A 24,207-nucleotide genomic window follows, 5' to 3' on the forward strand; every position below is an offset into this window, starting at 1 on the left:
GTACCTCTCTCCTGACCTTCTCCATACATATTAATAGCATTTTAAACCAAGACTGTCATATTTGGATTAATGATTCCATAAGACCTGCTTCTCACTGTTGAGGTCTGGGAAGTGCTTCCGCTCCCTTAAGGCCAAAACAGAGAGAATGAGGAGGAGCTTCTTCCCGCAGGGTATTTGGGCCCTGAACCAGGTGTAGGACTGGACTCTCCCACACACATCACTATAAGACTGGACTCTCACACACATCACGTCACCACACGCACTCTGGTTTTTCACACTTCCTATAATTTATAATCTTTATAATCTCTTTCTGCTATTTGCACATTTTTACTGTAAATTTCTAAGCTAATTTGTAAATTTTTGTAGTAACCTTTAAATTGTAAATACTGTAAAACCACTGTCATTTAATGGTCAGGCATTGCACAGCTACAAGCATTTCACCCCCATGTCATACTGTGTATGGTTGTGTGTGTGTGTGACAAATAAAATTTGAATTTGAGAAGAATTTTCAGTTTAGTTCTTGTGTAATTTGGCAAAACTCAGTCTTTTGTCCCCATTTCCCTTCTTTAAGATTGGCTTCTTGATGGCTGGCCATCCAGGGAGTGTCAACAAACAGCTGGAACAACTGAAGGGCCAGATGCATCTTTCAGGTCTTTGCTGGATTTTTTTTCTTGACATGACTTGGAGATTGGAGCGTATGCCACTTGTTTTGTCCTCCACTTTCATCAACCTTTTAGGGATACACTACACATCATACTGAGATATGTCAGATTTTCAGCTCTATATGATCAATACTATTCTAAATAGTTTTGAAAACAATATTTTATTGGTACAAAAATACTATTTTATGTCTGTCAGATTATTATTTTTATTCATTTTTTTTGTAAATTCAAACAAAGAAATGGAAACAAATGACATGATTTCGCGACAGGCTGTCTGAACATACAATTTAAAATGATTTCGTTTTTATGTTGTCTGTAGTTAGCTATCTTTTTTATGCTATAATAGTTAATAGATCTGAGTTAAGTGGCTTTAAAAAACAAACAAAAAAAGCAATTCCTCTGAAAATGGTCACGTACAAGAACTGGACTGAAAATAAGTAAAAAAGCAGCCAAAAGCTTTGAAAACCCTTCAGTCTGGAAAAACGCCTCTCAAGAACACTTTAAACAGTTACAAGACACTCTGTCTTCCTGGAAGCACAGTATAACAAAATGAGGAATGGCTTAAGACTTTTGCACATTACTGTACACATTAGTCGTCATTTCAAATACATAAAATTGGAGCGCTTTAAAAAACTTTTCATCTAGTAATCTATCTATCAAACAATTTTTTGGAGAAAGGAATCAAGTACTCATGATTTTACTACTACTCTAATGTGGCATTAACTGCGTGCTGTGCCAGCATCTCAAACTTTACTGAGTCTAATATAGATGTTTGAATAAATGCATTTGTAAACCTCCCTGTCTAAATTTCCTGCAACACTGCTTTGTATCAATAGTTTTTTTTAATCAAAGTTATTGTTTTTGTTTATGTCTTATAGAATGAAAAAACGTTTTTGCTTACAGGAGTGATGACACGAGCAGCACATGCACAGGGATTATCACCTCTAGCTATTATTCCTGGATTTACAATGGTCCCTGTTTCTGTTTAATTATTTCCTGTGTTATTTTGTCTTCCCTGGTCACTTTAATCTTGTCACTTTTGCTTATATATCTATGAGTATATATATGTCTATTAGGGGTGCAACGATACACAAAATTCACGGTTCAGTTCGGTTCGATACTTTGGTGTCACGGTTTGATATTTTTTCGATACAAAAAATGTTCATGCCTTTTTAATTTGTCATTTATTAAAATTATAAATATATATTTTAACTCAAAAGTACAGTTTTTAAATTTAATGTTGCTGAAACAACAAAGGGATAAAAAATTAAATCTATCTGATCGAGAAATCACTCATCTTTGGAAAAGAGAGTTTATTACAGAGAAATGGCTCTTTCCAAAATAAAAGCTATACTATACGCTTCTTCTGGGGTATATTCTCAGCAGCATATTAAACATATCAGGTGCCCATAAGGAGAATCATGTGCTAACGGCTGTCTAAATGACGCGGGTAAAATTTGTAGCATGCATGCTTGTTGTTTTTGTCTGCTTCCACTTGTCTTTGCACTAGGATGATGTCGGCGTAAATGTGCAGTCATATTCGTTGTGTTCCCACTAGTGCAGCCATCGCTAAAATGACATCAACGACATAACGCGGCAAATCTCCGTTAACGAGTTACTGCGGATCGCCCCGTGCGTGGGGCTGGACGACGTCAACATGTTAACAAGCTAACTGCGCTAACGCACTAGTTCCCACCAATTGAGCATTGTGTGGCACATCCGACATACTGTTTTACTTTTTCCATGACGCACTTACTAGTGATGTGCGGATCGATACTGGAATATCGATTCCTCCGATACCAGTCATTTATGTTCTAGAATCGATACTCATATTAAAATATCGATATTTTAGTAATTTAGGGTAAATTTGTAGGTTATCATTAACAGGAACAGAGTGGAAAGAAACTATATCATTTGGATTGTCTACATTGGAAGGAACTACTTAGTCTTCCGCCTGCCATAGTCATGTGCGAAGTACGTCTGTATAAGGCTACGTTCACACTGCAGGTCTTAATGCTCAATTCCGATTTTTTGATCAAATCCGATTTTTTTTGTCTGCTCGTTCACACTACAAATAAAATGCGACAGCAAACGCTCTCTAGTGTGAACGCTCAAAGCGGCCCGCATGCGCAAAAGAAGATGTCACACACAACGCGCTCTGTTTAGACCCAGAGCAACAGTATTGTTTGACTGATGGCCCTTAATATAAAGACTTCGGACTTCACGTTTCCCAATTTTTGATTTAAGTTATTTTGTTATTTACATAATAATGTAGATAACCAAATAATGATCCTTATTGCCGTTTAAGAGAGGAGCGGTGCTTCAAAGGATAGCTGTAGATTTCTGTCAGAATCTGCAGATTATACAGTACAAATAAAATGTTTACGTTGTCTTCCCAACAGTTTCACTGACATCTACACTGGATGGCCAGGAAGCGTTCGCGATGTCTTCTCGGGCGCTTCTCTGGCACTGATACAACCCGTTCTCACTCCCAAAGCGTAACATTTTACGCTAGGTGACAAATCGTCACCATATTACGTTTTCGGCTACCCACCACGTTCCTAAATGACGACCTCGGAAAAAGAGGAAATATGAGAACCGTCTGGACTGAACCTACACATGTTCGCTCTTTTTCTTCAAATCGCTTAGAAACACGCTATTTAACATCATTAAAGTCCTGGTTAAGGTCAGGAATAAGGTTATGGTCAGGGCTAGGGATAAGGTTAGGTTTAGGGCTGGAATACAGGGCTGGAACGTCTACTACCGCGGGAGCGTCATTGCACTGGATTCCAGCAATAACCCGCCGCGTACCATAAGAACGCCGAAGGTCTCCTTTCGCGTTCCTCAGGAACGCCGCGGGACGTGACAAAACGTCGACATGTTACGCCTCGGGAGTGAGAACGCTCTGACTGATAATTGGCTTCAGTCTTGTGTCGGTGACGTAAAAGGCGGATTTAATGCGACTTGACTGTTCAAACAGCAGTTGCTTTCTAAAACATCGGATATGTATCGGATTCAGTACCACATACGAAAGTGACCCAGATCGGATTTGAAAATATCGGATTTGCGCCGTTCACACTGTCATAGCATGATCGGATATGGGTCGCATAGGGTCAAAAAAATCGGATTTGATGCGCTTTCGCCTGCAGTGTGAACGTAGCCTAAATGTTTCGCAGCCCCTTGGTGTGCACACTCACAACAATGGCTGAGCGTAAATGGAGTCATGTGCAGACGTATTTTACTTGCACAAACGGTTGAGACGTAGTTTGCAATACATGTGGCAAGAAAGTGAGGTGTTGTGGCAACACTACTAACCTCATCAAGCACTTCAGAGTAAATCATATCACAGAATATGACGAGCTTATGTTGAGGCGAACTGAAGAGGAGGAGTGGACAGGGACAGGTGCTGCTAGGGCGAGACAGACGTCTCTCACAGAGTCCTTTAGTGCTGCAGGCAGGCAACATGCTCAAATAGCGCACAACTTCAGTTTTCTTATTTCTATATGATAACTGTGCATTATTAAGCAATAAGAACAAGTAATCCGATGTCCTGTAATCATTATGACGCTATAATTTGAGATACAATAACTGAAATACGTTTTTGTACAAAGTATCGGTATCGGATCAGTATCGTCGATAACACCCTGAATTTTACTTGGTATCGGATCAGAAAGGAAATCAGTGGTATCGCACATCACTAGCGCTTACCATCAGGGTCATGCTTCACATGAAAACCAAGATAGTTCCAAACGACAGATCTGAATGAGGGTGGGGGAGGTTCAATTTCAGGTAGCGTTGAAGCAGTTGCCATGTTGCAACGAGCTTAGCTTCTGTCTTGCTAGCTTGCGCTGCGCTCAGTGGATCTGCACTCGACAATGCAGCCTAGGCGGAGTAGTCGAACGCAGATCCACTGAGCAGTCAAAACAGACAGCATCGTCAGAAGAAAAGTTGATATAAAATTTTTTTTTTTTTATTGTTTGATACATATGCGAACCGAAAGCATTGTATCGAACGGTTCAATATCGATACAAGTATTGTTGCACTCCTATTGTCTCTATATAGACATATATATACACTACCAGTCAAAAGTTTGGACACACCTTCTTGTTCAATGGTTTTTGTTTATTTTTACTACTTTCTTCATTGTTGATAAATACTGAAAACATCAAATGTATGAAGCAAGATATGTGGAACTATGTAGCAAAGAAAAAAAGATAAATAATAAATCAAAGTTTCCACCCTTTGTTTTATTGACAGCGCTACAAATCTTTGGCCTTCTCTCAATGAGCTTCAAGATGTTGTCACCTAAAATGGTTTTCACTTCACAGGTGAGCCTTGTCAGGGTTCATTTGTTTAATGTCTTGCCTTCTCAATGGGGTTGGGACCATCAGTTGTGTTATGCAGAAGTCAGTGTGGTACACAGCTGACAGCCCTATTTGACAACTGTTAGAATTCATATTATGCCAAGAACCAATCAGGTAAGTAAATTGAAGTGACAATTCATCAACACTTTAAGAACTGAAGGTCAGTCAGTCCACACAATTGGTAAAATTATGAATGTGTACTCAAGTGCAGTGATACGCTAACAAAACTGGCTGACATGAGGACCATCCCGGGAAAGAAAGACCAAGAGTCACCTCTGCTGCTGAGGATAAATTCACCCGAGTCACCGGCCTCAGTTAACAGCACCCATCCAGTTTGCTTTTAGTTGGACCATCGTGTATTTTTCAACAGGACAATGATCCGAACTGCACCAGACGGCCTGGCCTCCACAGTCACCTGACCTAAACCCAATCGAGATGGTTTGGGATGAGAGTGAAGGCAAAGGTGCCAGGAAGAGCTCAGCATCTCTGGGAACTCCTTCAAGACTGTTGGAAAACCATTTCCAGTGGTTACCTTATGAAGCTCATGAGAGAATGTCAAGAGAGTGCAAAGCAGTAATGAAAGCAAAGGGTGGCTATTTTGAAGAATCTAAAATACAGTATGAAAATACCTTTGGAGTTATTTCACACTTTTTTGTTTACTACATAATTCCATTTGTGTTCATTCATAGTTTTGGTGTCTCCAGTAAGAATCTACAATGTAAATAGTCATGAAAATAAAGAAAAACCGTGTGTGTGTGTGTGTGTGTGTGTGTGTGTGTGTGTGTGTGTGTGTGTGTGTGTGTGTGTGTGTGTGTGTGGCTCATAGTTCATTTCCACACATATTACCACTTCCTTTTTTCTAGACCTTGCCTTGTTCCCACCCCATGCCCCTACTGTTTTCTTCCATAGACTCCTTTTCTAGATTTCTAGTATGACCCCTGTCTAGATTACAGATAGGAGTTCAGATATTACTGTTCTTTTTTATGAAAAAATCATTACAGTGCTGATACGTTTTAAATCAATGCAGGGAACTTGCCTTACAACAAGGATTACTGACATCATATTCTTCTATGCTCAAAGTAAGTTGAAGAAAGTGGTTTGGTTCATAGTTTTTACAGGATTCTCTGCAGATTTTTGCATTTAAACTCCCAACATTTGTAATAGTTAAGACACTGAGCAAGATTTATGCCACTTGTCATAACAGAATAGCATGAAAAGTAAACACACCGCTGTAATAATAAGAAGAAATGAAGTGGTTAATTGTTACCACAAGAATAATGGGCACATTATTTTGATGTTTTTTTTCTTTTAAAACAGCTTTTTAAAAATATGTAAATGTAGTTATGTGTATCTAAAGAGATGCAGGCACATTACGGATGCCACTTAATGTACATCTTCACATGTACTTCATAGATGCTGCACTTTGGTTTAATTTTCAAAGTAGGCACAAAAAAACAGTTTTGCATTGCACTGACTCATCATGAAGCAGAAGTACAAAAATGTTTATTAATAGTGACAGAAACCAAATGCATTTCAGAAGAGGGCGAAGTATCACAGGGCGATTATTTTCTACATTATCACTTGAGTGCCATTTGCTCTGTATTCATTAGTTTGATGTAATATACACAGGCACTCTCACACACACACGCATACACACAGCAGCTGTGTATCACATGACCTCTTTTTATAGATGTGCGTTTCAAAGAGACAAAATCAAAGACTTGTAAAACTGCTTCACACATAGAAATGGTCTATTAGTGCTTCCTTTGGAAACAAAGGTGTCTTTGAATGCATCAAATCAAAACGCAGAATTTATATGGCAGCCATATTTGATTTGCATCACAGAGTGGTAGACAGCAAAACCAGTGGAAAAAAAATACACCAACAAAAAAACAAAAACAAATGTTAGAACCATTAAAAAGCACTTAGCAATCACTCACTGTCTTAAATAATTTGACCTTCTTCTAGTCGTGTCTGCCAGTTAACAAAAATAATGATGATGAATGTGCATGAGAGATGCGATCATGAGTTTATGAAAGATGATGAAGTATTAACGTTACTTATATGGGTTGTTTTGGGTTTTTTTTTTTTTACATTAATTGGAATTTTTTCTAAAATATAAGTACTTTTTACAAATTAACATAAAGTTTCTGAATCTCCTTTATGTCAGCTGTGTGACTCAGATAACCAGAGTGCCCAATGATGGGATGAATAACGGTTACTATGGCCACAGCATGGCTTCAGTTTCTAGTAATGAAAACTCTCAGAGGGAGGAATGCTGATACTGATTCAGTATGCATGGTTCGCCTCTCTTATAATCCAGCACTGGTTGAGATTGTATGAAACTCTAATAACAGATGAACTGTGTCAGCCATCACTTCAGAGTATTTCATAGAGGGATCGTCACTGCAAGACAGAGTTTATTCAGCTTTTCTGTGCTATTTATTTGTTGGCATAGTTCATACAGGGGAATAGAGTTATATAAATCCAGCCTTGACTTTGTCAGCGATTTTGCATCCAAAATAAATAAATAAATAGCGACACACTAGCCATCTTCTGCTTCACATGGGAAAGGTGCTTCATACAGTCACTGTTCTACTGCCCCCCTCTTGAGCAGTGTCACTATGTGCTAATGCACCCCGTCATTTCTGATAGCTTCCCAGCTGGTACTCATATTTAAAAATGAAAATGTGGCATCTTAGAAGTTGTTATTCGTGCAGTATTTGGGGTTGTAGAACTTTGTAATTTAATTGTAATTTTTAGATGTGCTTTCTCTAAGAATGATCAGCATTTAGATTTTTGTTGTGGTGGGAAAATGCGCAGAATCTGAAATCACAAGCAGTGTCCGAAGATGAATAATCGCAAACCCAACTGAAGGCTTTTACTGGAGGCTAGTAAATCAGAGCAGGTTTGGGAAGTCTGGGCTAGCTGTCGTGCCACAGTATTGATTCAGTAATCCGAAGCCATCTCCCAAGTGCTTCTGATTTATCTGTCACATTTCATTATGACTCCTGTGCTCTGAAACTCTTTCTCTTTAATACAATACTGCAGAGAACATTTAACCATCTGATGTGTCGTGTGTATTGGCACAATGGATAAGACTCCCTGCAGTAGACTTTCACTAATTTGGTAGGGTGCGATTTCCTCATATTATTTTGTTAAGAGATCTCACGCTGATGCTGCTATTGACACTGGAGGGAGACTGTGAGTGAATTAACAATTAGAGATTAAAAAGCATGCTTATGGTGAATTGGGTCATTCTGTTGTAAAGGAACAGTGGTCCGTCATTTGAGTACTTTGCAGAGTGCTGCTACATTAAGGCAGCAGCCTCCTAAGGGAAATTGACAACATGGGTCATTTATTTAAGCAAGTGAAAATAACCTGCGTTTATGCTTATGGGCAAAACCAGGAAACTTGTAATATTTTCATGACACAACAGTACAAATAACCCAGATACCAGAGAGCACAAATTTGAGTTGGCAGTCATTTTCTTCAACCACAACAGAAATCTGTGATAACGCTCAACAATAGTACATAAAAATGTGAGCGGTTACTTAGGAAGGAGCGATCAATAATAACAGTTTAAATAGTGCTGTTGTTGGTGAGGAGTGACTGAATCTTGTACTGTAATTATTGGACAGCAGACTGGAAATTACTGAGCGGATTTTCTATTAATGGATAAGCAGGTACTGATTCATTCATACATCTCTTGGAATTGAAATAAGTAGCTCCCAAAGAAACTGCTCATTACTCATTACTTGAATCATTTTTGTGCTTTCTCTACCTCACCTCGCTTTACCTGAGCATGACATAAGCTTTTTTCCCTAAAAGTTACATCATAGTATCATACTAACACAACCACCCATCCACCTGCAAACCTGGTATATTCTTCTTCTTCTTTTAAGAAGGAACCATCTCTCTGCTGTCTTTTTAACCTATAAAGCTTTTATACACGTTGCATTGTGCTAGTGAATATGCTAACCTAAGGCAGGGATCTGCCAAACATCAGCATGTTAGTACTGCCATTGTTGGCTTGAGGTTAGCTGCTTTAGCACAGCTTTGACACTGCAGCAATCCAAAACTTGTTTTCCTAAAAAAAATTAATTAAAAAGAAAACAAAATTGCTTAAAACCCCTAAAGCTATTGTAGGCTATGGCACTGATGTCCACAGATGAAGCAGAATTCATTTATGGCAGTTGCAAAATCAAAAGATATTCTCTCCGGACCTTTAGATAACTAAAAATATGTTTTGTGTAACTTCTTCAGTCTATAGCCAGCGCTAATCACCCTGCTATTTGTGACTGATTAGAAGTGATAGATTTGGTATGAAAAAGAAATAAATATATAATATATAGATATAATTCAATATAATACTTCACACACACATATATATATACACATCACATGCTATTATTTACTGTTTGTTTATTTATATTATTAGAAGTGAATGATTCTTCTTTTCCATGGCATCTATGTTGGTTGTCATAGTGAGAGCTTAGGAGTGTCCAGGTATGTTAACAGGCATACCAGAGTAAGATCTTCAGCCCCATTTCCCTCTTCATGTTTTTTAGCAATCTCTACTAATGTTTGAAGACAGTGTATCATATGGAATATCATATTTTTGACCCTATTTCTAAGGATTTAACATTGATTGTTAGCATCACAATTAAAATTATAAACAAAGTAATTAATTAAACTAATATCAAATGTAAATGTTTTCTCAACCTTTTTACAGTCACAGCTGAAATGTGATAAGAAGCCCACAAGCTGCCTCAGTGTAGGATTTTAAATGGAAGACAGACTGACAAGTTTACCATTTACAATCCTGACACAAGCAATATATCATTGCGGTCTTGCAGAGTGTACATATATAGCTGAGAGTAATATCTGATGCAATATTGCATCATCACCTACAGGTGACAATCTGATCAAATCCGCAGGACATTTTGCCATGTAACTTCTTTTTTTTTCCTTTTTACTGTGCACTTGCGGTGGTGCCATTGTGATGCAGAACTCTGCCACTGCACCAAAAAGCATCAGTGACAGATGAGTTGAGGATGTGCAGCAATGCTGGCAGGCTAACCATGCTCTGGATCAATGACTGTAGAAAACATTGCTCTGGATGTGACATCAGTGTTGTATGTTGGTCGCCAGTGGTGAAAAGGATAGTTTGAAATGTGATTTAAAAAGGCAGGCTGTGACATGCACAGTGTCCAGAAATTCTACTCAGATCTGATTTGCCATGGATGTGGTTTAAAGCTGACTTGTAAATTAAGTCCATATATTTCTAACTCGATAAGCCAAACAGCGATGGGCACTGACTTAGGAGTTACTTCTATTTAAGCTTGTTATTGTCTGAAGGAAGGAAAGCTGGATTCCAGTGTCACTCAAGGAAAAATAGAAACCCTTTCTTTTCATGCAATCATTTAATGGATTTGGGATGATGTGATTAATAAGGGCACGAATTCTGTAAAATAAGGATATGCATTGCATTACATTACATAAAGACATGCAGTTTTTCCCTAACATATCAGTTATTTAGACTTTTTTTTTTTTACATATTATCATTTGAAATCCCTTTGTTTTTAACAATAATAATGTATACTTTATTGATCCCCGTGGGCAAATTACTCTGTCTGCATTTAACCTATTCACTCAGTGAAGCAGTGGGCAGCCGCCCAGGGAGCAGTGTGTGGGGACGGTACCTTGCTCAGGGGTACCTCAGTGTAGCCGTTCAGTGGATTCAAACCCCCGACCTTCCGATCGTGGGGGTGACCACGCTACCTACCGAGCTATCCCTGCCCCAATATTGGCACTTAATAATTTTCCGGTAAATTCCAATAGCAAGGTGACTTGCTGTAAGTGTGATAAGCCAAAATCATGTCAAAAACATGTGTCACTTTGTTGACTTACATGACTTGCATGGCCAGCTACTATTATTAAGTTATGATCGACTATCAAGAGAATCACTGCAATTCAGTTTCTATCATGCTGTGAAGGACAGAGAACTGTGGACAAGCTGACAATTGGACAAAAGTGAGAGTGATAATTTCTGAATCTCATTGTATGTTACATAACAGTGCTCCTTACACTGTGGCACTGAATAACCACAATGCTCCGTGGAAACATGCAGTCAGTGAAAGCAAATGTCTGCTGTCTTACTTTGATGTCCATCACTGAAATGTCACATCCTGAATCTGCCAAGTATTCATGCTGCCACTTGAAAATAAATCCAAAGAAATATATTTTATATAGCCTAACGAACATGATCAAAATGTAGGTTTTGATATCCCTGAAGTTCTTTTTCACTTCTTGTGGCACTGTACTCTAAATTGTTCATGGTTAAAAGGGATTCATTCATTTATTCTCATTCTCATTGACATACATCTCCAATAACTATTAATTTTCCTAAAATAATATACAAAATATATATAATATATATTGCAAGAAAAATGCCACTTTCTTCAAACAAAAAATACATTGTCTAAAACTTTCACTATTAGTAATGCAGATTATTTTATTAACCTTGTTCATAACTTTCTATAGAAGAAATGAACAAACCGCACGCAGGAATTTTGTCCTTGCATTCAGTTTAGATTTTCCGCTTTATCAACATTATCGCACACATGGCAATACACACTGTATTGTTGTGATGCTGCGTCTAAGTGTACAGTGTTTGCTGCCCTAGATCACAGTATACCGTGTAAGTTTAAAAGCAACATCCATTACAGCTACATGAGGACACTTGCCATACCCTGCAGAGGGACTGCCAGTGAGAGCAGCTAAAGAAGCCCCTTGAGAAAAAAAATTGGATTTTGCCTCCACTTTACCACATAGACAGTGTTTTTGAGTGACAGACTCATTTGCCAGGTTTTGTGGGTGGATGTTTATGCAAATGCCTCTCCTCTGTGGGCTGAAATAGCTATCCAGTGACAGGCCAAAACTAACTGGGTTGAAATGCAGAAGCATGCAACTGAGAGGCTGAAAGCAGTGCATAATTCCCATTAAAATCTCTGGCACCATACAACAAGGGCTTGATAAAAAATTTACCATATTAAGCCAGCCCACACAAAAGTTAGAATATGATTTGGTTCTTTTTTTTTTTTTTTGTGATCAACATTTTATTGATTTAAAACGGGGTTTGGGGGGGGGGGGGGGGTACAGACATATACAGCACAACTGTAAACTGCAGTAGCAAAGCAAACATTAGCAAACAAGGCATAGGGACAGCAAAGAAAAGACACAAAAACACAAAGTTAAAACCAATTATTGCCTCTTCCAGGAGATAACTCTGGATGAGAAGATTTTCCAAGCGTCAACAGTATTGGTTCTTTTTTAAATGTTTAAGACATTTCACAATGTTTACTTGCAATAAGAGCTTCAAAGACATGCCTCAGCCTCACAACTGCAGGGCAAAGCCGCAACAGACTCATGTGAATGTTGTTCATGTTTTCTTAGAAAGATGAATAGGGCAGTTGCCGAGGCTCTGTAGCAGTCTAAATTAAGTTGTCATATGATAATCCAAATTGCTGTTGTCCAAATTTGTTTTTACAATGTACTGAATTGCTCCAATTTGCTGTGAGACAAAGATACCAAACCTTCATTTCACACGGCGTTCTAGTTACATAAAATAAAATCAAGTACAGCGCGTTACCTTTGCTCCACTGAAAGTGACTACAGGAATATTTTATTTTGCTATAGCATGAAATCAGAGTCATTGTACTGAATTAAACATAAGATGGCAATAAACAAATCTTATTTATATCACAGAAACACGAGACAGACGTCCTCTTTTACAGATATTCATTACTTGCTATGTTTGCATTCATAAAGAAGCCTTTTCAAAGGAAAGAAGATCATAATAGTGCGTAGTCCTTTGATTTTGGTCCACTTATTACTACTCATAAATTGCAAAATAGAGACTTGATACACTGTGATGTCGAGCAAGACCTGATTGCAAATGGAAATGTTTCTATGATAAATATGTGTTGTGTGGAGATGAAAAACTGCAGTAGCTTACTGTTTGGAGGCTTTGACAAAGAGCTGTATCAGCTTCAGCCATGCACACTGTGGCAAAAGTCATGCAACAGCAGTGTACTGCAAGATGGGATTTAAAATGAATTCTTTGGAGTGGAACACTGAAAAGATCTGAAAAAAGTTTGCCTTACCTAAAACCTACGCATTTCAGTTTTTCACAGGCTTTTGCAGTGACAGACTCTAAGAGCTGAAAACCTCTGATGCTTGCTGTTGCTTCAGTGTTTCCAATACAGTGATTTTAGAGCACACATCTTAAATTATGCATAAATACTCAAAACATTTACTTTTAAATTGATGGACATGATGCTAATTGATGGAAGCATGAACAGCATGAAAATGAAATATTGGTTTCTGGCTTAACTGGTGACGTCAATGGTGCACCAAACCAGCCTCAGTTCAGCATTTTCACAGCCTACAACGTGGCTGAGGTTTATATTTGTCACTTTGCATTATTTTTATTTAATAGGAAAGCTCAAAGAGTTGAATGGGAACTTGAATTCTAAACAGGCAAATGTGTGACATTTCAAGAAGAATTTATGAGTAGTTGTGGGAGCTGGTGCAGCGTGGATATATGAGCACACAAATGTTCCACCGTTTGGAATTCATAGCAAGGAGCGAGTTTACAGGTGGGATACACACACTAATAAATCAGACATGCACGTTTCTTCATTTCTTATGCAGAATTTTGCTAGTGAAACACTGCAGATTTTAGGGGGTGTGGCTGCCAAACATTAGAGAATTAGACAGGCTACGACACTGCATGAGCCATTACTCTGATTGCAATTCCTGCTGCAATATGGCTTTATTATAGGCAACAACTGTTTCTCGCAAATTTAATTGCAGTGGTGTCCATTGCTGGCTGTAAAGTTGAAAAGGGGAAGCTGTCATTTACATGACATTGCAAAGAGGTTGGAGATTAACCCTCGGTAGATGCACGATTTGGACCTGTTTGGACAAATTTAAGGAACTTAGCTTCCAAGTGTAATTTTGTAATGTGTTACACTGTATGTTACATGTGATTTTTTTGAAGCACTTTGAATTGTTGCTACTCAGTAGTTTAGTTCACAGGAAAATATTGTCAAGTTTTATGTTTCAGTTTTTTGTGAATTTTCTTTCTTTTTTTTTACATTTTAAGAAATATAAATGTAGCCAATAAATATGATGTATTTAGATGAAAACGCCATTTGTTAAAAATACCAAGCTATATATATAAAAAGCAAGTTGTACAATGAAACAGCGTGCAACCAGCTGCAAAATTAACTAATAATATAATGTATTATATTATAAAGCTCATAAAGGCAATATTCTTTTACTTCTTATTTAGTTTTAATGCATACATGTTACACATTAATACATATTAATCATGAGATAATTTGCAGTGTGGTTTTTTGGAGGGGGGGGGTGTATGAGGGTATGTTCTTGCTGTGTAATGTTTTCTAGACGTAATGCAATAAATCATATCCTCACTTTTTAAATTGTATTTCAGGTTTTCCTGGATTTACTGTATACTGTTTACTGACGTCAGAGCAGTTTTGACAACACAAGGCTTTAATTTACTCTGCCGCAGTTGGCAGTGCACAGTCTGGGCATATAGAGGAGGAGTTATCAGTCTGACTCCCAATTGTCATGCTGCCGAAAAAGAGGCTCAAGACTGAGATCACCAATCCATGTCAAATGAACAACAATATTCACAGCTGGTCTGCATCCACCTCGCTGCCAGGTTATCATATCTAGAATCTCAGCCCAGCCTACAGCGTACGGTTAATATAAAGTAGCTCCAGATATAAAAAAAACTGTCAGGATGATTGATTGAAAGCACAATCTTAACACTAATTAACTCAAAAGTAGCTTCTACAGCTAAATTATGTGTGTTAACTGTGAAAACGTGTGGATCGTGTTTGAATCTCCTATTATTATTATGACGGTGCTATTTGGTATTATCTATCACTCAATGACATTAGGGTCAGCCTCGTATGTTGGACCTTATACTTTATCATCAAATTGTATCCCATGTAAAACAGAGACTTTTGTGTTTCCAAAGAGCTCATTTGCATCCATGCGTGACGGCGTGAGTGGTTTAAGAAGACCTTTAAATGTAACAACAGTTTTTGTGGTTCTGCCATCGTGTAAAATGACTTAACAGTCCCCATAGAGCCTCATGAACTTTTATATCTGGAAGTAGCCACCACCTGGACGATTTAAGCAATGTAAAGTTTATATATGTATATTTAAGTGCCACGCACAGAGGGGAGCTGCTCAGTCACCTCCAAACTCCATTATCTATGCCTGGGAATCCCAGACTCGTGGATCCTGAAGTAATTTTGGATATAATGTCTGACCACATTTTATTAGTTTCCCGTGTGTTTCACAAAACCGACTGAAATTGACCCAAAGCTGTGTAACTGATCAGAGCATAAAATGTAATCATTCCACAACCAGCATTATCTCTTCTTTTTTGAATAGGCAAAATTTAATAGACAGTTAATGGACAAAGAAGATGGCTGGCTCTTTCATAGTAATTCTTCAGTGTTGACCTTGTCAATCCATGACAACTTTCCTTTAGTATTCCTATGCCCACTTAACTACATTAGTAAGAGGGATGCTGAAGAATTGGAACAGCAGACACATGTAAAAAAGAGAGAAAGAGAGAGAGAGAGAGAAAAGGACACAATACAGTTTCTAAAAATTACAACTGGCACAGGCTGGAACTTGAAAAAATCCTAAAAGGTGCAGTAATTGAGCCCAGAATTTCAGGGGGAATTGGCACATGAAATATTTGAGACAAATAATGCATGTCTCAGATAAAAACAGATTCTGTGCTGTTGATCTCAGCTCTCTCCTTCACTGAATTGGAACTAAAATGGCCTCCAAGTGTACTGAACAATGGGGGTGAGCATAATGCAGTGTGACTACTGAGTGACTTGACTGAGATCCAAAGTGAATAAAAGGCCTCACTATGTGAGCCAGCGAGGCTGAGCTGCTGCAGTGCTCAGGACTTTGGCGGGTGACAGTGCGTTATAACGCTTCACACACATTTCATTTGCCAATAAATCCTATTGCCATTTCCCACATTGCACGCGGCCTGTGTCATCAAAAGTTGTAATCATCAAATAAGCATTTGTACATAGTCTTAAAGAGTTTTTTCTCCCTCTGAAATGTAAAACCCCTGTCCTTCGACTTAAATTATCCTTTGTAAAGAGCAGCCTGAGAACGCATCTAAAGAATTTATGTAGTTTATTCATATTGCATATTGCATGAAAGAATCAAATCAATGTTCATGCGCGGAAAAAAAGAGAATCAAGACATTTCTAACCTACTTATTGTGATTACAATGAATCTGAAGACCTAGTTTGTGTGGACTCATTAAATATTAATCGAAATCTTCGACACGAGATTCATTTTTTTGTGTTGCATTATCAAGTTTGAAACTAATTATTAACCCTTATCTGCATAAAGCTTCTTATTGCCACAGTCACATTTGGCAGATTTATTCGCTATTACCTAAAATTCAATCACGCCACAGAAAAAGGAGGCATGGAAAGAGGAGTAAGATGAACTAACATACCTGGCAGATTATCTGACAAATCGAAACCGTGTTTGGATGAGAAAAGTCAGATTTCCCCTTTCATTTCTAAATGATGACTGTGTAACGCTACGGTGCGTTTCAGTGACAGTGATTTAAGGAAGGAAGGGGTTTTTTGTAGAGTTGTTTTGTTTCCATGTAACAGTGAGGCATTTTGACATAAACATGACAAAGCACATCCCTCTCAGACAGTGACACCCCTTGACCCTGACCCTTGAAAACTGGCAACTTTAAACCAAATGAGGGAAGAGAATAATATATCTGTCCTCAGCCAAAGATCAGACAAGACAATGCCATGTGACCGCGTTTGTGAAGCCAAGTGAAACTTGGTTTCTTTGAACAGAGCCGCTTGCATGGAAGTACCAGTATTTGCAGAGAACGTGGCTGAAAAGTGTGTGTGTGTGTGTGTGTGTGTATGGGTGGGGGGTGGGGGGACAACTGGGTAAGAAAACTGTCTTAAAATGTTGCGCTGTTCTGGCTGTCTGGTTGCTGAAAGCCTCTTTTTGCACATGCTTTAAAATTGTGACAGAATAGAAGGTGTGAGACATTTTCTGCCAAGGTTTTACTTAAAGCAGTTTTATATTTGTGCGCTCTGAAATTCAGAGTCACATTAGCTGGAGTCACTCTCGACTATTCATTGGGCTGATAGCGAAAAAAAAAAAACACATCCAGGAACTCACAAAGAGGGAACACAGTCAGTTGAGTATTCACCTACGAGCAACTGGGAGCCTTGAGCCGACTTAATTTTGATTGTGTGGAAGGTGTTAGGAATCCCACAAAAAAAAAAAAAAAAAAAAACAGACTCCAAAATTAAATCTGTCATGCTGTGAGTGCTACTGCACCACTGTGCTGCCTTTTACAACTTTTATTCATGCAACGGGAGAATGTGATAAAAATAAAACTGCATAAATGAGTCATCAGAGTAGTACATCTGGATTTCATTGTTATTGCTGTGGCTTTCAAAATGTCACCGAATGGGATCTGCTTCCCCCCCTGAATAATCACCTTAAATAATCAAGAGCATCAACTTTCAAATTGCTGTTACCCCCCAGTCTGTGCGAAACGCCGGTGGGGTGTTTCTGTGGCATGGCTGGAGTACACAACCTCCGGCCCTGCTTTTCTTTGATGTGCTCCGAAGCCACCCGCTACCAGGAACTGAAGATCAAAGACACGTGATTTTATCAAATAGAGCTCTTGTCGACTGTTTGTAATGCTTTATTCTTCATCAGGAATACCCACTCTGTCACCACGATGCCACAGGAGACGCAGTGCTCTTTTAAAACCCAGTGGTGATCTCCCCGTTATCCAGATGAAAACGGATTTATTCAAACCTCCCATCAACCAACCCTATAAATAGAAGCTTGTGGAAAATCTTCTGAGAGAGAGAGAAAAAAATAATCTGTGCTCTTAAGCTGTTATTAACATGCTGATAGAAAAATGTCAAATGTTATTTTAGAGCAGGGAATTTTCTGTGAAAAGAAGCATAACGCTTCCTGGTAATATTTATGACACAAATGTAAGATTTACTAAATGATGAAATTACCTGACAAAATACACAGCTGAGTCATACTTACTGTTGTTACTCCACATGCTATTTGACTGTGTGTGTGAGGGGGCTGGATTGTTAATGGTAATTTTCTTCAGATGGTGTATGCATTATGGCTTAGGGGCTCTAGAGAAGCAGTAGCTAAACTATTCTCGAAATGGGTTTGTCATCCAACTTGATGGAGGTTAGCCACCTTAAAAATCACACGGAAATCTAGAGTTAGAGTAATTCTTACAAAAGCCATATAAATATCTTGAATGCTGTGGTGCTGATGCATCTTACGATAAACAAATTCCACATATGTGCGTTTGAAAAACGTGCCTGGAAATGTGACGTGGCACATAGCAGCGCTCATCTCCAGTCAACTGAACAGCTGAACTACTGCAATCAATATTTGTCTCTTCTTTGTGATAAGATAACTGCCACCTGTTATCCAGAGTGTTATTATAGCAACTGTTATTTTGGTACTTGCCACAGGGAACTAGCTCCATAACATTCCTGCAATCATTATTTCCCCACATCCCCCTCCAAAAAAGGTTGATTCATTATTTTTGGTTCATTGTGCCTTGATGAACACCCCTCCCTTCCCTGAAGTATGTAGCGTATTCCTCAAGGTGGGACGGTTCTCTGCTATCTGTTAAAATGCGAGCAGTTATGTGTCGAGAATGGCTTTCTTCGCAGTAGGTGAGAAAAAAAACACAACAACAAAAGATTAAAAAAAGAAAAAAACTCCCCCTACTAAGTGATAACACGAATACACAGAGAAATAACAGCCCTTATCATAAATAATAATTCGCTTATCTACTTTTCAATGTGTGTGGATGAATAGGTGGTTTGTGCATGCATGGGTGCTTGATGCATGTATGCACATTAGTGAATTACATGTCAACTGAAAATGCCGTCTTTCCTCTGTATATTGTTATTGCTCATTTCCAACAAACAGTGAAAACACGTTGCATTGCTCTATGGCAGCACTGCAAAAGTAGTATCCCTCTAGAACAGCTTTGAAAGAAAAGAAGAAAAAGCTCGTTTTTAAAATTAAATAACCTAAATACATTCCCGTATTTTCTGCAAAGCTAAACAATTCTTAACTCTTACATCTCATCCACAAGCTTTATGTGTTGCATTGCTTGAGCATTGTGCTCCAATTGGACACTGCTGCATCTATGATCCCAATCGTTCCATTTGCCATACAGGCTGCATGCCAATAAAAATGAAGGATGTGTCCGTATTGACCGCTGCTGGTCTTTGTATGGATGACACTGACATAAATGTATATACACACAAAAAAAATTATCTTTGGATTTGCAGCCATTTTAACTCTGCTTATGTGTACAAAAACAGCCATTTTAAAATTCACAGCAATGATAGTGCATTTTGAATTCAGTCCAACCAAATGAAAGACCCCCTTTTTAGATGGTTTGGTTTGTGCTGGTGTGGTCTTTACTACACCCAACTCCCCCGGCAGCTTTTTTCCCCTTTTATTCCTTCATCTTCTTCTTTTATTTTTATCTTGAAGTTGACTCATTTCTGAGCCAACTACACTAGATATATCTATGTGTGCTCTTTGTTTCATGGGCCATCACACTTCAAACATGCAATTAGGGCAGAGGTAGGAGTGACTGACGTGCACATTTATTTGACATGATTGCTATCTTCTCTATGCATACTTAATTCCATATACAACTATTTCAGCATAAAGAAGAAAGATGACAGGATACTCACCTTCTTTAGGAGGCCGTTTAACTTCTGCGGTCAGATTGCAGATCTGCCCGGCTTGTAGTTGGGGTGACAAGCAACCCTCCGTTTGTGGATTCAAGGGTAAAACCACGTTGTTGAGCATGAGCATGCTCTCTGATTCTCCATCGCCTAAATGCTGAGGACATGTGCATTTCGTGTACACAATCCCACATGTCTCCACTGTCCCTTTTTCTAATTTCAGGCAATTTTCCAGCCATGTACAAAGCACTTGACATCCAAATTGGCTAGGGCTGGCCTTGTTCAACACTAGAAACTCCACAATAGACTTCTCCTCCTCATCCAGCTTCTGTGGCGTCAATCCATTGTAATCATAAGGGAAAACTCTCCGTAGCTGAACAAAATTCTTGTCATACAGCAAAAATACGTAAATATTCTTTGAATCACACAAATACACTATAGACTCGTTGACTCTCAGCAGTTCATTGATCTTTTCATGTGAGTAATGGTCAAACTGATAAGCAAGCAAAGAGTATTCAGAGCAGCTCAAGTCTCGCTTGTATAGCTTCAGGTAGATGCTGTATTTGGTAGGGTCAGGGTTCTCCAGCGTCCATGTACAGTTTGTATAGTTCTTGGGAAACATTTCAGTCACTGAATATGATCCATAAATGACCCCCTTGACCAGAGTGGAACACCAATAATCTTGGGCACCAGTTAATCCAAACATAACCAGAAGATAGGTGGAAAATATATAAATCAACAGGTTTCGAACAGCCTTCATCCTATGTCATTTGGCCTGCAGGGAAAGATGAAGAGGATTACACAAAGGGGTGTTAAAGCAGGGCACATAAACACATGATAGATTATCACTACCAAGTCTGACTAACGAGCTTACATAGTTCTTATTACATCCTGCCATGATAAGAAGGGGGGCAAAAAGACACACAGGTAAACCTCAGCAACATGTGTTTTGCATCTCCATCCTTCATCACTATACTTTGTGCAAGCATTGCCACCTTGTGGTTGCTTCGGCTATTATTTATTTATTTATTTTTATTTAGGGAGGTGGGTGCAATAATGTGAGTCATTTAGACTTATTAATTGGGTCGTATTCGGTACGGCACAATCCCCGGAGATATACAAATGTAGCTATTTAGAAAATCTGGCGACAAAAAGGAAGAAACGGCGAAAGTGGCAGCCTTTGTAAGTCAGCGCAGTCCACGCGAGTTGTGGAAAATGTGCAACTGCTCATTTTACGCAGTAACCAGTATCTTTGCACATGAAGCTATGTTCTCTGTGAATGTTTGCTCACGGGACAGTTAGATAATATGAGGAATACAAACTGACGTTATATATATCTTTATTATTATTTATTTGGAGGGGGGTTATGTCCTGGCGTGTGCTCGGTCACTGCGAACTGTCGCCTCTTCCACACCACCTGCATGTCTCTGAATTTCAGGCATATTTGACAATGCAATTTGATAAAGAGACTGTGTGTGTGTGTGTGTGTGTGTGTGTGTGTGTGTGTGTGTGTGTGTGTGTGTGTGTGTGTGTGTGTGTGTGTTGTATGTCTGAGCTTGCATGTGTGCGTGTGCGGATCTACATGTGTGTGTGTGGGGGGGAGAGAGAGAGAGAGAGAGAATGCAATGCGATGTCCTGATTGCTTTAATCCTACAGGCAATGCAGCTGTGAGCAGTGTCACAGCAGAATGCGCGCGAGGGTGTGTGTACGTGTGCGCCTGTGTGTCTGTGTATGCGCGCGCGTGTCTCGAACTGTGTGTTGCGTGTGTGTCTGTGTGGGCGTTCAAATCGCAAGTAGGCTAGAGATGGGCTACCAGTTTTCACATAATAGATCCATTTGCGCATATGTCTTCAACTTCTTTCTCTTTGAATCGTGAATCACGCCCGTCACATTACCCCAGAATTATATGTGCGTTATATAAGGATTTGTGGAAGCGGTGCTGAGTTGGATCATCTTTCTGCCGCGATAAATTCACATGATTTCACGTCCTTCCACAAGATTCACGACCAGGGCTAGACGAGAAAAATAAAATCAGTATTCTGGAGACGAGAAATCGGTCAAGAGACGCTGATTTTATTGCCGGGCTTCTAAGAGCAATTTAGACTCGAGAGGAAATCTGAATATAGAGACACGTCGGCCACGGGCTACATCTCATGCAGTGTCACTTCGAGGCTCGGCACTTTAAAGTGATTTTTGGCTCTTAAGAGAGAGATCAGCTCTTAAAATTCCTCTGTTAAGCACCCTGGACTAATGTGAGCGGATGAACGCTCCAAAACCATCGTGATGAATATACGGGGCAAATGTTTGAGAGAGGGAGGCTAAACTTTAACTGACAGATGACATATGAAAATTGCCATTGCACTTGCTCGAAGACCTTCATCTCATAATAATAATAATAATAATAATAATAATAATAATAATAATAATAATAATAATAATGTCTTACCTTACACTGCGGAAGCTATGGCTATTTTTTCCACATACTTGACCACATCCTTTATAAATAAATTCTGCAGCCCTCCAGTGAATCAATACTCCCCATTCCCGACAATAGAAGTCCGGCGCAACAAGATGGTTCAATGGATGAAAATAAAATGCGTTACACTCCGGTCTGCCCGCACATATCCCCCCGTCTCCTTCTTCTGGGTTTTTCCCATCAAAACGGAGCGCAACAACACACGACAGCCACCGAGAAAAAGAGAGAGAGAGGAGAAGAAGAAGAAGAAGAAGAAGAAAGGAGAAAGACCAGGAGAGACAGAGGGGAAGAAATTCTTGGAGTGACGACGAGAGCAATTCTTACAGTATTTACCATAAATTAATTCGGCAGACTCCACGTCTCTATTTCCCACCGAAATGTTTTCTCCATCAAGTCGCGCACCGACCCTCCCTCTCCGCAAAAAGGGGGTGAATAGGGAAAAGAAAAAGAAAAAAAGATCCGTAGTGGGTGGATGTGAGATGTTGGGGGGTCAGTGAGTTACAACACAGAGAGAAATAGACGCGCTTTTCTTGGTGCTTGCAGAGCTCCAGGAGCAGGCTGCAATATCACGTCACACTCAGCCGCTAAGATAAAGCACGTACGTACGCTTCTTACTGCCGCTGCGTCTGGCACCGCCACCACTTTCTTCCCTGCCCTCCTCCTCCTCCTCCCCTCTTTCTTTCCTTCTTTCTTTCCTTCTTTTTTCTCTCTCTTTTTCCCCTCATACAGCCTCCCTTTAATTCGAGTCAAAAGGGTTTCCCCCCCTGAACTGGACCCTCTCAGTTGTGCTTCAGACAATACTGCGCTTTGCTTCTGCGCCCTTCTCCAATCAGGAATATTTCACGGATTTTTTTATTTTTGTTACATTTTTTTTCTGGATAAGAGGAGGGTGTGAGAATAACGTGATCATAAATGCTACTTGAGCGCTCTATCAGTGGGACTTGAGAGCTCGCTGGTGTGTTTGGTAATTTTCCCTTCTCTCCTGATGGGTGACAGCCGCTGTTTTGATTTCTTCACAGTTTGTCGATGTGCAGCACCCTGCACGTCCTCCTGCTCGCCCGAATTCGCGCTGCTGGAAGAACAAATGCTTATGGGGCAACTTGTGCCGTCTGTGGAAAGTTGTGCCGGGGTGTCTTCACCTTACAGGTGCAACTTTAAAGCTGCTGTTTTTCTTTCACTTTATTCTGCTTTCTCGGGGGAGTGCTTGCACAGACCGCCTTAATGTTTTCCCTGAACTCTTTCAAACGTTTTTTTTTCTTACAGTCTAAATGTGCATTCATTCAATCATCAGTAGTGAACTAAATGCTCCAGGCTTCATCAGCTGGCCGCTGACAATGAGGCACAAATGGTTCTGCAATAGTCTTCATCTCCCACTGGCTGAACTCATGGGAAGAATGGAATTGTAATGGAATGGGGATAGGGAGCTTCAGGGTGATCCAAATTACCTGCTGATCACACCGCCCCTCCAAATGAAGGTGGAGGAAGGGTTTTGTTTTCATATGTGCCTTTTCTTTATCAGTATCCCATACAAAGGCTAAGCACAGACCTGATCATGTGCTTAAAAGAAAATGTATGGTAACGGAATGGCTGTCTTTGTTTTAGCCATGCCACGGGCTGGATAGTTGTCCAGGGTCTACTCCGCCTCTCGCCCAATGCCAGCTGGGATAGGCTCCAGCCAACCACCACTCTCCACAGGACACAAGCGGGTAGAGCTTGGATGGATGGAGAAATGATTGTGCATGACTTTCACATAGCTTGGAGCTCAATTCATTTGCATATTTGGGTTATTTGCATATTCAAAAAGGATGACATTCAATTGG

General features: G+C 39.4%; 1 protein-coding gene across 2 annotated transcripts in view; it reads right to left on the minus strand.

The window, feature by feature from the left end:
* Positions 1–22,977, minus strand: part of adgrb3 (adhesion G protein-coupled receptor B3) — a 119,786-nt gene extending 96,809 nt beyond the window's left edge. For both annotated transcript variants that reach the window (XM_080868849.1, XM_080868848.1), the window contains exons 1-2: positions 22,358–22,977; positions 19,918–20,686 (exon numbers count right to left, since the gene is read on the minus strand). In XM_080868849.1, the coding sequence (XP_080724975.1) occupies positions 19,918–20,671 (754 nt within the window). In that variant the 5' untranslated portion in view covers positions 20,672–20,686; positions 22,358–22,977. The remainder of the gene's footprint in view (positions 1–19,917; positions 20,687–22,357) is intronic.
* Positions 22,978–24,207: the final 1,230 nt, after the last annotated feature.

This window comes from Rhamphochromis sp. 'chilingali' (assembly GCF_963969265.1).
Source record: "Rhamphochromis sp. 'chilingali' genome assembly, chromosome: 20".
Lineage (NCBI taxonomy): Eukaryota > Metazoa > Chordata > Actinopteri > Cichliformes > Cichlidae > Rhamphochromis > Rhamphochromis sp. 'chilingali'.